The sequence below is a fragment of the Mastacembelus armatus genome, chromosome 21, assembly GCF_900324485.2.
Source record: "Mastacembelus armatus chromosome 21, fMasArm1.2, whole genome shotgun sequence".
Classification (NCBI taxonomy): Eukaryota; Metazoa; Chordata; class Actinopteri; order Synbranchiformes; family Mastacembelidae; genus Mastacembelus; species Mastacembelus armatus.
Genome location: NC_046653.1, coordinates 27,836,749 through 27,852,138, shown reverse-complemented (window position 1 = coordinate 27,852,138; position 15,390 = coordinate 27,836,749). Strand labels below are relative to the sequence as shown.

General features: G+C 44.3%; 1 protein-coding gene across 1 annotated transcript; it reads right to left on the bottom strand.

Moving 5' to 3' along the window:
- Positions 1 to 745: 745 nt before the first annotated feature.
- Positions 746 to 9,128, bottom strand: arhgap15 (Rho GTPase activating protein 15). Its single transcript, XM_026294830.1, has 13 exons — positions 8,973 to 9,128; positions 5,343 to 5,517; positions 5,200 to 5,271; positions 4,513 to 4,656; positions 4,008 to 4,097; positions 3,701 to 3,799; positions 3,333 to 3,468; positions 3,021 to 3,155; positions 2,757 to 2,855; positions 2,567 to 2,644; positions 1,844 to 1,978; positions 1,496 to 1,601; positions 746 to 1,072 (listed from the first exon to the last, which is right to left on the bottom strand). The coding sequence occupies exons 1-13, from the start codon at positions 8,984 to 8,986 to the stop codon at positions 889 to 891; spliced, it is 1,467 nt and encodes a 488-aa protein (XP_026150615.1). The 5' UTR covers positions 8,987 to 9,128; the 3' UTR covers positions 746 to 888.
- Positions 9,129 to 15,390: the final 6,262 nt, after the last annotated feature.

Sequence of the window (15,390 nt, the reverse complement as noted above, 5' to 3'; positions counted from 1 at the left end):
AGGCAGACACTCTCTGTACTTTTAAGGCTAGACTTAAAACCTTCCTCTTTGACAAAGCATATAGTTAGGGCTGGCTTCAGGCAACCCTGAACCATCCCTTAGTTATGCTGCTATAGGCTTAGACTGCCCGAGGACCATCGGTGCACTGAGCTCCCCTACCCTAACCCCCCCCTTCTCTCCCACCTCATGTATATTCCACCATTGAATGTTACTAACCTTGTGCTCTCTCTCTCCCCTAGTTTGTGCTCTCTCTCTCTCTGTTCTCTCTGTACCTTCTGCAGGTGTCCCTGGTCCTGGACCTGTATATCGCTGATGTGCAGTTACTGGTCCCACCAACCTGCAGTGTCTATTTGTTGTTTATTGTTGCTGTTCTTTTCTCTCTCCTCTATCCACTCACCCCAACCGGTCGAGGCAGATGGCCACCCAAACTGAGCCCGGTTCTGCTGGAGGTTTTTTTCTTCCGTTAAAGGGAGTTTTTCCTCTCCACTGTCACCAAGTGCTGCTCATAAGGGATTTGCTGGGTTTTTAGTTTTAGTTTTTGTAAAGTGCCTTGAGATGATTGTGTTGAGATTTGGTGCTATACAAATAAAATTGAATTGAATTGAATTATACATATATATATGTATATATGGTATATTGTTGGATTTTCATCTTCCTAACATTGGTGAATTCATGTATATCTGGGGGTAAAAGTCAATAATCAATAATTATTTTGGATAGTTCAAGCAATGTTCTGTAAAGAATGTTCTGATTAGAATCCTGGATTTTATTTTTTACATCCAGACAGAACAAATCATGCTCTTTTATTTTTTATATCTGGAAAAAGTTCTTTTGGCCCCAGTGGGTACACACGAGTCCATCTGCTGATCCAGTCCGTCTCAGGACACTTTACTTTCTGTCCAGGTTGAAAATACTTTGGCTTTCAATGAGGATAAATTCCACAATCTGGTTCTGATAGACCATGTTGACTGCCATGTTTCCTGCATCCATCTCGGGCCACAACAGCGTTGGGCCAAAAACGATACCAATGCCCTGAGTGGACATCAGGTTCTTCCTGGAAAAGTCCAGAACTCTGAAAAACAGAAGGCCAAAAGACAAAGTTGGGAATTTACAGTGTTTGTAAGATCGTACTCAGTTTATGCTGATGATATACAGGTGTATCTACCTGTTTCACTGACTGACAGTGATGCTCTGGAAAACCTTAGCTTTTCATGACAATAAGGCAGAGTGTATAATTTTTGGCCCTTCTACCAGCCTGATTGCTGTCTTGGGAGAATGAACACACTTCATGAAATTTCTTTTCTCTGTTCTTAGGAGAACATGGAGGTCATGGGATCAGGTTCACCTGCTCTGATTTTTAGGGAACTGGTCCTTTCAGGTCTTTTCTTCAGTCTTAAACTACACGTTACCAGTTTGGTCAGGGTTGTTTCGTTTTGGAGTTTATTTCAGTCAGACGTGGTTCAGGTGTGGTTCCAGTGTTCGTGGGCAGGTTTACCTGTGCAGGTGGCTGAAGAGCAGCCTGATGGTGTCATGGTTGGGTTTGGGCAGGTCCTGAATCAGTTTCTTCACAGTCTGAATCTTGTGTTTGGTTTCTTTGATCTCTGTTCAAAGAAGTGACAGCTGTAATTTAACTTTCAGGGCAGCGTCATAGTTCAAAGACCTTTTGTTTGTTTTGTTTTTGTCCTTAATATTGTGCAAAAACTTAAACTGATTGTTTGAATTTCAGTGTCTAAAAAGTGTCAGAGCATATTGGACAACAACATATCGTGTAAATCTGAACATCCCAACCAGGATGAAATAGCTCAAATAAAAAGTGATCTTGTTGTCATCAGCTTGTACTCACTGATCGCCTCCACAAATGGCTGGAAGAACCTGAAGGGGAACAGCGGCTCTGGCAGTTCACGGAAAAACATCTTGAGGGCTCCGGTGACAACGTGGATGTCTTCCCACTGACTGTGATCCAGGTCCAGGTCCTCCTCTGGGGGGACAGACAAGAACAGCCATGGGATTGAGACCAGTACAGGTGGACACTGAGGCGGCAGCATGTTTCTCAGGTGACGAGCTCAGATCCATGTCTCAGTATTTTACATTGGCTGGTTTTCACATGAGTTTTTACCCAAATGTAAAGTTACATGATGGAACAACCACAGAAAATATTTCACATACTCATTTTTAAAATGGTCATTATCAGACAAAAAGGGGCGTAGATGTAGATGCATGTAGATGTAGATTGACACTTCAAGCACTTTTTATACAGGAGAGATGATGGTTTTGGATTCTAAGTTGAAAAACTCAAGGTTAACTAATAATTAACTGACTTTGTAAAGCTGGGACCAAACATAACTAGAAAAATCTTCAATAGGATTTGAGCAGGAAGGTTTGTGGGTAACAGAAAATATTCAGTAGGAGATTTGCACTTTTCCTCATTATGTTGTTCAAGTTTAAACATTGTGACTTCATGATTCTGTGCAACCATGTTTTCTGTTGTGACCTGGTAGATTTTAGGTGCAGTTTGTAGGAGACAGTGTTGGACATCAAGGAGGGAAGGGGTTTCTGTTGAACCAACCTTCATCAACGATGAAGCGAAGTTTCTGGATTGTGGCCAGATTTCCACTGACTCTGTAGATCCCGTCCACCTCAAGACCTGAAGGCAAAACACAGGGTGAAGTGAAATGTTCAACTTTTGTCAGTCGGTGGATCCACATGTAAAGTGTTTGCTGGGTTCAACTTTCAGTCAGTGTTGAGTTTGAAGGCACCTCGTTTGTCGACAGCATCCAAACAGATCTGAACAAACTTTGGCACCGTGGTTCCTTCACGTTTGCAGAGAGTTGACAGGTGGCAGCCAAAAACTCGATCTGGGACAGTAACACGATATTAGATTTACTTGGCCACGGTTAATGATACAGCAGGTATAGTCACTAATTAACATGCTTGTAGTTTCTATGTTCTGACTCTTTAAGAATGACTTCAGAAACAGAACCGTGGCAACAAGCGTTAAACATTTAGGAAGAAGCAGAAACCTTTGATGAGGCCTTTCTCCTGTAGCGTCTTCATGGACGGACGTCTGATGATAAACTTCTTCAGCCGGTTCTTCACTCCGTTCTTGTCTGAGCTGTCGGAGGCGCTGTGCTTCAGCTTTGAGCTGCTGAACATGTCTAAAAACATTTCATCTGTTTAGTGTTTCTGCTCAGTTGTGTCTGCACAGCAACAACCAGAACCTACAGAGCAGCATCATTACTTTGTTTGTCTGAGGTTCCTCACTGGCTGAGCATGTACAGATGTTTACAGATGAACAGTACTTTATAATAAATGGTCTGTGGTCAGTTACTCACTGATGGATCGTCTGTGAACTGGGTTGCGCTGTTTGTCAGTGGTGGAGGCGGAGCTATATCCAGGTAGGGAGCTGTGTTTGGGCAGGTAGTCAGTGCTGTTTGACCTCCGCAGAGGAAAACCTCCGTCTACTTTAGTCTGAACAAAACAGGAGTTACAACCAATCACAGGAAGGAATTTGTTGCACTGTTTGTGTTGGCATCCCCTTGGTTCCCAAAGTCCACAGCCCCGGTTGGAAAGGTCCTGGGGGCCACAGGCTTGAATAGAACCTTGGTGCTGTGAGGCAGCAGTGCTAACCAAAGACCTATAGTGACAAACTTCATCTGCACAATACAATTCAAAATGATTAGTTTGAAGGGACGAGACTTACTGAGCTTTCGATGGCCTTTCTGATGGCCTCGAACCATTTGCTGACGGTGGAGTAACTGTCAGCCTGGATGAGGTACTCACTTCCTGTGTTCGTTGTGATCTGCAGCCGGTGACAGTGACACATTAAGTCTGATGAAGACTAAAACATGAACAAAGCTGCATTTGAAGATATTTGGATTGAACAGATTTGGAGATAACAGGATGTAAGAGAACAAACTCAATGTTCTGACCAAAACCCAGTCTGACCATAAACAAAAGACCAGGGTCAGATCAGGCTCCAAACAGAATCCCAGGTCTGTCTTTGTTACCTGGAAGACATTTTTCCTGCTGGACTTTTCTGACGTCCACTCTGTAACAGATCCATACAGCTGGACTACATCTGTCTTACCTCCGGGTTTCTGAACCAAAAAAAAAAAAAAAAAAAAATGCACAAAATGAAATTTATATCAAAACTAAAATTGAATTTACCAGTTCACCATCATCATCGAAAGTCAGTGTGACAGCAAAGCATAAAAATGTGAAGCATTGAGGAGAATTTTTGATTAAATATTTTTTATGTAAAAATTTTTCAGTGCTAAAGATAATAATAATTCTAATAATAATAGTAATTCCTAACAATATCACTCCAACCATTAACAGGACCTGGACCCAAACACCATCATACATTTGGTAGCTCATTAAGTAATTAAAATGATAAAGTTAATGTGATGTTTGATGTTTAATTGGGAGCCGATGAGACTAATTTAGTGAGTCATATTTTTAAAATACAGAGTAGAAATGCAGAGTTACAGCAGAGATACAATATTTTCATACCGGGCCAGTTTCTTGTTGTCGGTCTTTATAAAACAGCAGCTGTTCTGACGTTAGCACAGTCCACATCGTGGTCCAGTTCTTCCTCTGCTTCTTACCATTGTCTGAGATTTTAGCCACGTTCAGGTGTTCGCCCTTCAGGTCCACCTGGAGACAAACACACGTCATCAAATCCACAACAGGATTTAGTTCTTATGAGGTCAGAGGCTGTTATGTGTTAAGATATAGTGGTTCAGAAATTTATACTTGGCCTAGTTATAACATCACTACGCAGATATTTACAAATACTAAAATAGAAAAGGTTGCACCACAGATACTACTGTTCATGTGGATACTAGTTTGAGTAAAATACTGGGCTGTGTAAAATAAAAGAAGATTTGAGCAGAAGTATAAAATAAATGCATATTAATGTGTGTCTACTTGTATTGAATAAAACCACTGTGACTTATTATTATGCTTTTAAATTCAATGTGGTGACTTGAACAAATCATCAGAATCAGTGAAAGAGAAAGAAGGTGGTTGTGGAGACAGTCGAAGCTGGAGAGTTAACACATGAATCAGTATCAAATTTGTCTCCACATTTCATTTTCTGGGGATTTTTGAAGATGTGTTGAAACAAGATGCCTGAACAGATAATATTCTCAGATTCAACAGGAGTGATCAGTGTTTGCAGGTGACGGCTGCACTCACGAAAGGTTCAAACACAGCAGCTCCTGCGACGACAACATTGTGCTGAGACTGATTCCTGCGATGGCGAGAGATCTGTGCACAGAAAAGGCCAATTAAAACCAGATCTTCCATCTGTATGACAGAGGTCTTTGTAATGTACATACGGGTTTCTGAGGAAGGTCAGACTCCTGAAGCACCATGGACTTGGACTGGCTCAAGCGTTCTCCAGAGCTCTGTGAACTCTTAATGCGCATCTGCACGGCTCCCTGCCCGGGGCCACTGCGCTGCAGAGGCTGAATTAGTGCTGGCTGTTTTGTGGTGCCCTGGAGGTTTGTGATCCTGTGAACAAAGAAGTAAGTCATCATTCATTCATTCATTCATTCATCCATCCATTAGTGTTGTTTTCACTTCGTTCACAGAAAATTCAAACATTGGATTGACAGGCTGTGCCTGATAATATGTCTTCTTCACTTCCTGTGAAAATTAGACAGGTAGGTCTTAGTTGTGTTTATCGTTCATTTCAAATGTTCTTCATGAAAGACAACAAGCAGCTGAACAGAACAGGGTTTAAGTGATTGCATTGTGGTGTTCATGGAAGGTTTTATTTAGCCCAAGCTGCATGAGTGCAAGCTAAAGAATATAAGACTCTGGTTTTATATGATGTGGTTCTCCAGACAGAGACCCAAACTGCTCACTGCTGGATGCTGTTCATGTAATAAATGGTAGTGGAAAATAAATCAAACTTATAGTGAGCATCATAACCGTTATCCAGGATGAAACAGCTAAGACCCAGAGTCCAGGAAGATGCTCCCAAGTGATGATGTGCTTAGTTAATACCCCGGGCAGCAGAAACCCCAAGAGATGGAAAAAAGAGGAGCAAGAACCATCATGGAAGAACAAACCCCTGCATGGTCTGTTCCACCCACAGATAGAAGAATTGGCTGACATCAAAAAGTCCTACCAGTGGCTGGAAAAGGCTGGACTGAAAGACAGCACAGAGCAGCACAGGAACAGGCCCTGAGCACAAGATCAGTAGAGTCTGGGGTCTACCACACGAGGCAGGACCCCAGGTGCAGGCTGTGCAAAGATGCTCCAGAGACAATCCAGGGCATACGTGGAACACCATAACCAAGTAGCTGGCATAGTGTACATGAACATGGGCTGGGAGTATGGGCTGGAGGTCCCAAGGTCAAAATGGGAAATGCCTCCAAAGGTGGTGGAGAATGACTGAACTAAGATCCTGTGGGACTTCCAGATACAGACAGACAAACTGGTAACGGCTAACTGACTGGACATAGTCGTGGTGGACAAGCAGGAGAACAAGGCCGCAGTGATGGATGTAGCAACATCAGAGAGAAGGAGCATGAGAAACTAAATACCAAGAAAGAAGAGCCAGAAGGTGAAGTAGTGGAAGGTGATGAAGGCAACACTGAGATCTCTGTCCAGAAGAGTGCAGTCCATGGAACAGCTCAAATACTGTACAGGACTCTCTCAAGCTCCCAGGCCTCTGGTAGAGGACCCGAGCTTGGAGGAAATGGACAGATAGAAATTCAGTGAGTGAACATTCTGTTAAGTCTGAGCAGTGTTTGACTCTTCCTGTTTGGGTTCCTGTTTGTAGCAGTGATTGCCTCATTGTGGTTACACAACATTTGTCTTTTTCTGCCAACTACAAGGAAAACCTCAACTAAAATAAGGCAAGAAGTATAAAAATGAAAGGTGTCCCACTCTGTCCTTCCAGTGAGAAAGTTCCGGGTCTGAACCCAGGTGGACCCGGGGCCTTTCTGTGTGGAGTCTGCATGTTGTCCCTGTGTCTGTGTGGGTTTTCTCCTCCCACAGTCCAAACACATGCAGGTCAGGATTAGGGTCTGAACCCAGGTGGACCCGGGGCCTTTCTGTGTGGAGTCTGCATGTTGTCCCTGTGTCTGTGTGGGTTTTCTCCTCCCACAGTCCAAACACATGCAGGTCAGGATTAGGGTCTGAACCCAGGTGGACCCGGGGCCTTTCTGTGTGGAGTCTGCATGTTGTCCCTGTGTCTGTGTGGGTTTTCTCCTCCCACAGTCCAAACACATGCAGGTCAGGATTAGGGTCTGAACCCAGGTGGACCCAGGGCCTTTCTGTGTGGAGTCTGCATGTTGTCCCTGTGTCTGTGTGGGTTTTCTCCTCCCACGGTCCAAACACATGCAGGTCAGGATTAGGGTCTGAACCCAGGTGGACCCGGGGCCTTTCTGTGTGGAGTCTGCATGTTGTCCCTGTGTCTGTGTGGGTTTTCTCCTCCCACAGTCCAAACACATGCAGGTCAGGATTCGGGTCTGAACCCAGGTGGACCCGGGGCCTTTCTGTGTGGAGTCTGCATGTTGTCCCTGTGTCTGTGTGGGTTTTCTCCTCCCACGGTCCAAACACATGCAGGTCAGGATTAGGGTCTGAACCCAGGTGGACCCGGGGCCTTTCTGTGTGGAGTCTGCATGTTGTCCCTGTGTCTGTGTGGGTTTTCTCCTCCCACAGTCCAAACACATGCAGGTCAGGATTAGGGTCTGAACCCAGGTGGACCCGGGGCCTTTCTGTGTGGAGTCTGCATGTTGTCCCTGTGTCTGTGTGGGTTTTCTCCTCCCACAGTCCAAACACATGCAGGTCAGGATTAGGGTCTGAACCCAGGTGGACCCGGGGCCTTTCTGTGTGGAGTCTGCATGTTGTCCCTGTGTCTGTGTGGGTTTTCTCCTCCCACAGTCCAAACACATGCAGGTCAGGATTGGGGTCTGAACCCAGGTGGACCCGGGGCCTTTCTGTGTGGAGTCTGCATGTTGTCCCTGTGTCTGTGTGGGTTTTCTCCTCCCACAGTCCAAACACATGCTGGTTCGGTTGGTTGGTGACTCTAAATTGCTCATAGGTGTGAATGTGAGTGTGTGTCAGCTCTGTGATTGGCTGCTGATCTGTTCAGGGGGTACAGATGCTGGAATTGGCTCCAGCCCCCATGGCAAGACCGTCTACAGCAGGGGTCTCTGTCCACTGTCCTGCTTGTTTTCCATCTGTCCCTATCCTTGCAGTATCTGATTGGATGCACACACCTGACACAACTAATCTGCAGTGGGCAGGGCAGGGATAGTTGGACTTGAGGACTGGAGTTAGAGACCCCTGGTCTACAGGGTTAACGAAGCTGTGTGGTTTAAGTAGAAAAATCAAATAAGCCATTGAAGAAGGAATAAAATGACTGACTTTTTTGAAACAGGATTAAAAGGTGCAGGTATAATAATCAAGGTGATGTTCTCATGAAATTGTGCTGTGAAAACAAAATGTCAGGAAATATTGACATCAGAGTCGATGCTTCAGTTCTGTAGGTATGAAGCTTTTAATATCTCTAAGACCAACGGGCTGTAGAACCGTTCCTGTTGTCACATCTGAAAAGTCCTCCATATGTAAAATGGTTAGATAAAAAAGTGCAGTAACAGGAAACTAGTTGAAACCGTCCAAACGGAAGCTGGAACTGTCTCATTATTATCAGCCCACATTAAAGACCAGCCTGTAAACTGTTAGTGCTGTTAAAACTAAATGCTTCTTTAAATCAGGACATCTGTCAGAGATACACAAACAGTTCACTTGAGTCTTTCAATTAAAGCTCAACCTGTTTGTATTTCTCACGCATCAGTGAGTTAAACCTACAGACGAGTAAATTCAACCCAACAAGCTGTTAAATAAGTGGAGAAAGCTGCTGCCTGAGAGTGAGACGAGACAAGAGAATAAAAACCAAATCACAAAGTCAGAAACCATCATGAACCTGACTCCTCTTAATGTGATCTTACCTTGTACCCGCCATCTGTGTGTTACAGATCAAAAAAGAAGCGACGCAGAGTCAAGGCCTGACTGTTAGAGGAAGTATGTTTCATCACGTGGTTTCTTCAAACCTGCTGCCTCTCACACCATAACTGCTGCAACCTCCCCATTTCCTGAACAGATCTATTCCTGTGAGCTCAGCCGTTTGTCACACGAGAAATCAGTCAGTACACTTTAATACTGCCCCAGTAGTTCACATGACCGGGTATCAGATGTGTCTCACTGATCTCACGTATTTTCACTGTGCAGTTATAGATTTTTCTGCCTCTTCAAACTTCTTACTTCACATTTGCAGTTGTTTCAGTTTCAGTCTTTCCAGCAGCTGCTCCTGCCTGCACTGTAGTAATTCTGTGCCACCATGTGTCAGATGACCTGACTAGAACTGGCCCTACTGTAAAAACACAGCATCTAAGATTCATTAGTCACAAACCAAACAGGGGGATCAGTCAATAAGTCTGTGGCTTCAGATGCTGAATCTCAGCTGAGATTCAGACGGACAGTCAGGGGTGCAGGGCTCGATGCTTCGCTAAGTGACTGGTGAAATAGTTGGTCATCTCTTCTTTCAGTTGGTAGGTCAGCCTGAATGCCTGAATGTAAACGTTCTACATAGATCCTGTTTGTGTCATATTTTAGAAATGCTACAGTCTTTAAGAGCTGCTTGCTTGTACACAATACTTTGGTACTAGATATGACAAAATAATTTTTAACACATTTTTAACACATGTTTTTTAGTATTTGCCTTTATAGCAACACAAGTGAAAAATCTAAATATTTGTGTTCTTTTGGAAAAAAACAGAATCAGTTTAATTGTTGAAGTATTTTGGACTCTGGTCTAGTGGCTCTTAATGTGCTTAGTACCCAAGAAAGTTAATACAAACAAATAAAAAGCAAGAAAACAAGCCAAACAGTGTTCTGTCGCACCCTCTAGAGAGGAAGAGTCAACAGGATGTGAGGGATCTGCAGAAACCAGCTCAGCCCTTCTCATGACCCATGAGGTGGACAGGTCCTCAATGGAGGGCACAGTGGCACTGGTGATTCTTTCTGCAGTCAAAGTGTTCCCTGTCCCCTGTTCCTGTGGTGTTTGGCTGCAGAACCAAACCACACAGTGATGGACGAGCAGAGAACACCCTCGATGGTTCCCTTATAGATCTGTACCAGCTGATGCAGGAACAGCATCCTCTGCTGGGCCTTTCTGATGATGGCGCTGATGTTGGACGCCCTCTTCAGGTCCTGGGAGATACAGTGCTGATCTGCTGAAGTCCACTGTCATCTACACTGTTAACAGGAGGCAGCAATGACATTATAATGACAAGAAGTGCACCTTTAAAATCCAGAATATACAGGTGCATACTGGGAGTTTATCTGTTAACGTCTTTAAATGAAAGAAGAGACTCACATCAGACGTAAAGTTCATAATCCCTGGTAAGTAGATCAATAAATCGACTATAACAAATGTCATATTGCCTTTGCACATTGTGAGCCTGCCTTTGTTTGCTTGAATGGCCGAATTTCCCACTAAGCCTCCTGCAACATCAAATCATCTTTGCTGGCAGCTGCTTGCAGATAAACGCAGGATTAAACTGTCCTGCTGGTTAAACAGGCAGTACTAACATGCCTCATGGGGACCATTGTACCCTCCAGGAGCTGTTGCCTTTCAGACATCCTAGAAACCTCCATCACAAAAATAACTATAATAACTATAGAATGTTCTAGAAAGCCTAATGCTGCAGTTTTCTAATTGTATAGGTGGCAGTCGGTAAGGGCTATTCAAACATCTGATGATGTTCTGGTGATATTTTCCACTGGCCGTCGATCCAGCACCTTAATAATAATAATAATAATAATAATAATAATACATTTTATTTCATGGCGCCTTTCAAACTCTCAAGGTCACCTTTCAGAGAGAAAAAGGAAGCATACAGCATGAAATACAAAGAGTGCATTAAAACAACAATGACAACAATGCATAAACAGAGGGCCAGAATGTAAAGGCAAAAGTGCAGAGCATCGAGGAAGTGGGCGATGTACAGCAAAAGCAAATTGAAACACAGAAACCCAGATGACAGAACAACAAATATGAAACAGTATGAGACAATATGAAATAGGCGGAGGGTGGTAGAACATCACGGGCTGCTTTGAGAAGTTAAGAGAGTTAGGTGGAAAACGCTATACGGAACAGATACGTTTTGAGTGATGATTTAAAAGTTGATAAGTCCGGAGACGACCGGATGCGATGACGGAGAATGTTCCAAAGGCGGGGCGCAGTGTGGCTGAAGGATCTAGCGCCCATGGTGGCCAGGCGCGCTGTAGGGGTGCAGAGGAGAGTGGAACTGGAGGAGCGGAGAGTACGAGGCGGAGAATAGATGTGAAGTAGATCAGTGATGTATGCATGGGCAATAGAGTGGAGGGCTTTGTAGGTGAGAAGGAGGATTTTATAGTTTATACGGAAGGACACAGGGAGCCAGTGAAGTTGTTTAAGGACAGGGGTGATATGATGTGAGAATGGAGTTCTGGTGATGATTCGGGCAGCAGAGTTCTGGACAAGTTGAAGTTTATGAAGTGATTTGAGAGGTAGACCAGTGAGGAGTGAGTTACAGTAATCCAAACGAGAGGTGACAAAGGCATTAACGAGTATGGCCATGCTATCGATGGTGAGTGAAGAACGGATGCGGTTTATGTTACGGAGATGGGAGTAGGCCGACCGGGTAGTGGTATTGATATGCTGAGTGAAGGAGAGAGTACCGTCTAGGATGACACCCAGGCTTTTAACTTGGGGGGAGGGGAGGACAGTATTGTTGTCAATTAGAATGGAGAAGGTGCTGGTTTTAGAAAGGGTGGATTTGGTGCCCATGAGGAGAATTTCAGTTTTGTCGGGGTTGAGTTTCAAAAAGTTATGGGTGAACCAGGATTTGATATTATGTAAGCAGGTAAGGAGGGAGGGAGGGGGGAGGGTAGAAGATGGAGCAGCAGAGAGGTAGAGCTGGGTGTCGTCTGCATAACAGTGGAAATTGATGTTATGTTGCCTAAAGATATTTCCAAGAGGAAGGAGATAAATAATAAAGAGGAGGGGCCCCAGGACAGAGCCCTGAGGCACGCCACAACTGACAGTAGAGGGCTGGGAGTGGAAGTTCTGGAGATGGACGGACTGGGTGCGGTCAGAGAGGTAGGAGGTGAACCATGAGAGGACCGAGCCGGCGATGCCGATGGAAGCAAGGTGATGGAGGAGAATATTGTGCGAGATGGTGTCAAAAGCTGCAGTTAGGTCAAGGAGGATGAGGATGGAGACAAGGCCAGAGTCTGCGGCTACTAGGAGGTCGTTGGTGATTTTGACCAGGGCAGTTTCAGTGCCGTGAAGATGGCGGAAACCAGATTGAAAGTGTTTGTATAGGCTATTGGCGGCAAAGTGGGTATGGCCCTGGTGGTGGACAACTTTTTCAAGAATTTTAGAGAGGAACGGGAGATTGGAGATAGGGCGGAAGTTGTTAAGGTTCGCAGGATCGAGACCAGGTTTTTTTAGGATTGGTGTGATAATGGCTGTCTTGAGTGATGGGGGTACGATACCAGAACTGAGGGAAGTGTGAATAATGTGGGTAAGATGAGGAAGGAGAGAGGGGAGACAGAGCTTGACGAGGTTTGTTGGTAGGGGGTCAAGTTTGCAGGTTCAGGGTTTGGATTTGAGGATCAGGGAAGAGATAACCGTGGTGGGTGGAATGATAAAACTCGAAAGCAGGGAGGATACTGATAGACAGGGCAGGGTACAGTGGAGGCAGTTCGCAGTGTCACAGATGGGGGGAAATTGCTGGTGTATATTTTCGATTTTTGATGAGAAGAAATCCAGGAAGTTATTATTACCTTGTCAAAATTGTAAGAAATAATTGCTTTTCAAGCATGTGATGCTCCTGTAATTTGTATTTAGACACACCAGTCAAATTAAGAGTTGAGTTCAAAATCCTCCTCCATACATTCAAGGCCATCCATAAACTCGCCCCCCCTTATCTGTCTGACCTCCTCCATATCACCACCTCCTCCCGCTCCCTTAGATCCTCCTCCTCCTCCATCCACTTCACCGTGCCCTCTGCTCTCCTCAGCACCATGGGGAGCAGAGCGACTGAAAGCTCTGCTCCCAGACTCTGGAACTCACAACCTTCGGACATCCGCAACATTGACTCTCTTCCATCGTTTAAATCCAGACTAAAACTCACCTGTTCAAAATATCATATTCCCTGTAGCTGCACTGCTCCATGTTTACTGTTCTTTTATTGTGTTTTATCAGTGTTTCTTATTGTCTTTGTAATGCGTCCTTGAGTTTTTTGCAAGGCGCTTCAAATAAAATGGATTATTATTATTATTATTACACCTGTGGCAAGTAACAGTGGGCAATATAGTAATCACACTTGCAACCAGTTAAAATGGAGAAAAGGTGACTCGACCTTTGTGTTGTATGTCACACTGAGCATGGAGAAAAGAAAGAAGTGTAAAGAGTTGTCTGTGGATTTGAGAGAACAAATTGTGGAAAAACATGGACAATCTCAAGGCTTCATGTCCATCTCCAGAGATCTTAATGTTGCAATATCATCCAGAGGTTTACAGCCCATGGCTGTATGTTATGTAGCTAACCTCCCTGGATATGGACGGAAGAGCAAAATGAAGGCAGTGATCATATCCACAATCCTGGATGAATGTAATGTGGACAGATGAGACAAAAGTAGAGCTTTTTGGTAAAGCACATCATGACACTGTTTATAGAATAAGAAATGAGGCCTTCAAAGAGAAGAACACAGTCCATACAGACAAACATGGTGGAGGTTCAAAGATGTTTTGGGGTTGCTTTGCTGTTTCTGGCACTGGATGCCTTGACTGTGTGAACGGTATTATGAAATCTGATGATTACCTAAGAATTTTGGGGCACAACGTAGCAGCCAGTGTCAGAAAGCTGTGTCAACAGAGGTCATGGGTCTTCCAGCAGGACAATGACCTGAAACACACTTCAAAAAGCACTCAGAAATTGTTACAAACACAGCGCTGGAGAGTTGTGAAATGGCCAGCAATGAGTCCAATCTGAATCCCATAGACCACCTGTGGAGAGAACTCAAAACAGCAGTTGGGAGATGGCATCCTTCAAATCTGAATGACCTGTAGCAGTTTACAAAAGAAGAATGGTTCAAAATTCCAGTGAGGTGTAAGAAACTCATTCACGGTTACAGGAAGTGATTGATTTTACAGTGAACTCTGTGCAGGGCTGCACACAGAACTAAAAGGAGAGGAAAACACATTTACCAATGTCAGTGGTTTAACTCAGATGGACTGTTAGACACAGCAGAGTCTGGTGGTACACAAGAGGAACAAACTTCTGGCCAATGAAGAGTTGTTTCAGAGAGCGAGGGAGTTGGTGTCCACCAGAGAGAAAGGCAGGAGAGGAGATAAAGGAGCTGTCAGACAGAGCTGTGGTCAGAAAGCTGTCTGAGCTCTGCAGCTTCTCCTCTGATGATGGAAGAAGCTGAACTCTGCTTCCCAGAGCTCCTCAACACCTCCTGCAGGAGGCCACCACTTCCTCAGTCGGAGGAGGTGTTGGTTTACAGCCTGATGTTCCTCTTCTCTCTGCTCACTGCCGTTCTCAACCTGCTGGTCATTATCTCCATCTCCCACTACAGGCACTGACAAACCTCTGCATTATTTCATGTTGTGATTGATCAGTCAGATCATGGGAAATGATGTTCAGGATTCATTTCAGAGCTTGTGTTGTGTGTGAGCTTTGGTAAAAAATACAGTTGGAAAAGACTTGTAGTAGCTGAGAATGTCAACATTTCTCACAGTCTGTCAAATCTAATTTGTGCACAAATTGTGTTTGACATTCTCAGTTCTTTTTTAGAACTACAAATCTTTTCTCCACATCTGCAAACTTGGATTTCTCCTTGTTTCTCAGGTGAACAGAGGCTGCTCTAACCCACAGGCTTTGAAATACTGAATTACTGTTGGTTATGTCCAAATGTTTATAGAAACACACACAGTGTTTTTGTGGAACGACAAAGTGCAAATTTGAATGTCTCCTTGTTTCTCAGGTGAACAGAGGCTGCTCTAACCCACAGGCTTTGAAATAGTTTCTGAACATCATTTCCCAAACTCCCAGCCTGATCTGAGCACACAGCAGTGGCTTCAGTCTCCTTGTATTTTGATAGACTGAGGTTTTGAATGATTCTTCCTGCTCTTGTTGCACAGCAGCTGCTGTTTTTGATGATACTGTTGATGATACACAGAGATGATGTCCTCTTGTTGCAGGCAGCTCCACTCCCCCACAAACCTCATCATTCTGTCTCTGGCCGTGTCAGACTTCATCATGGGTTTCCTGGTGATGCCGATTGAAATCGTCATGATGTGGACCTGCTGGGT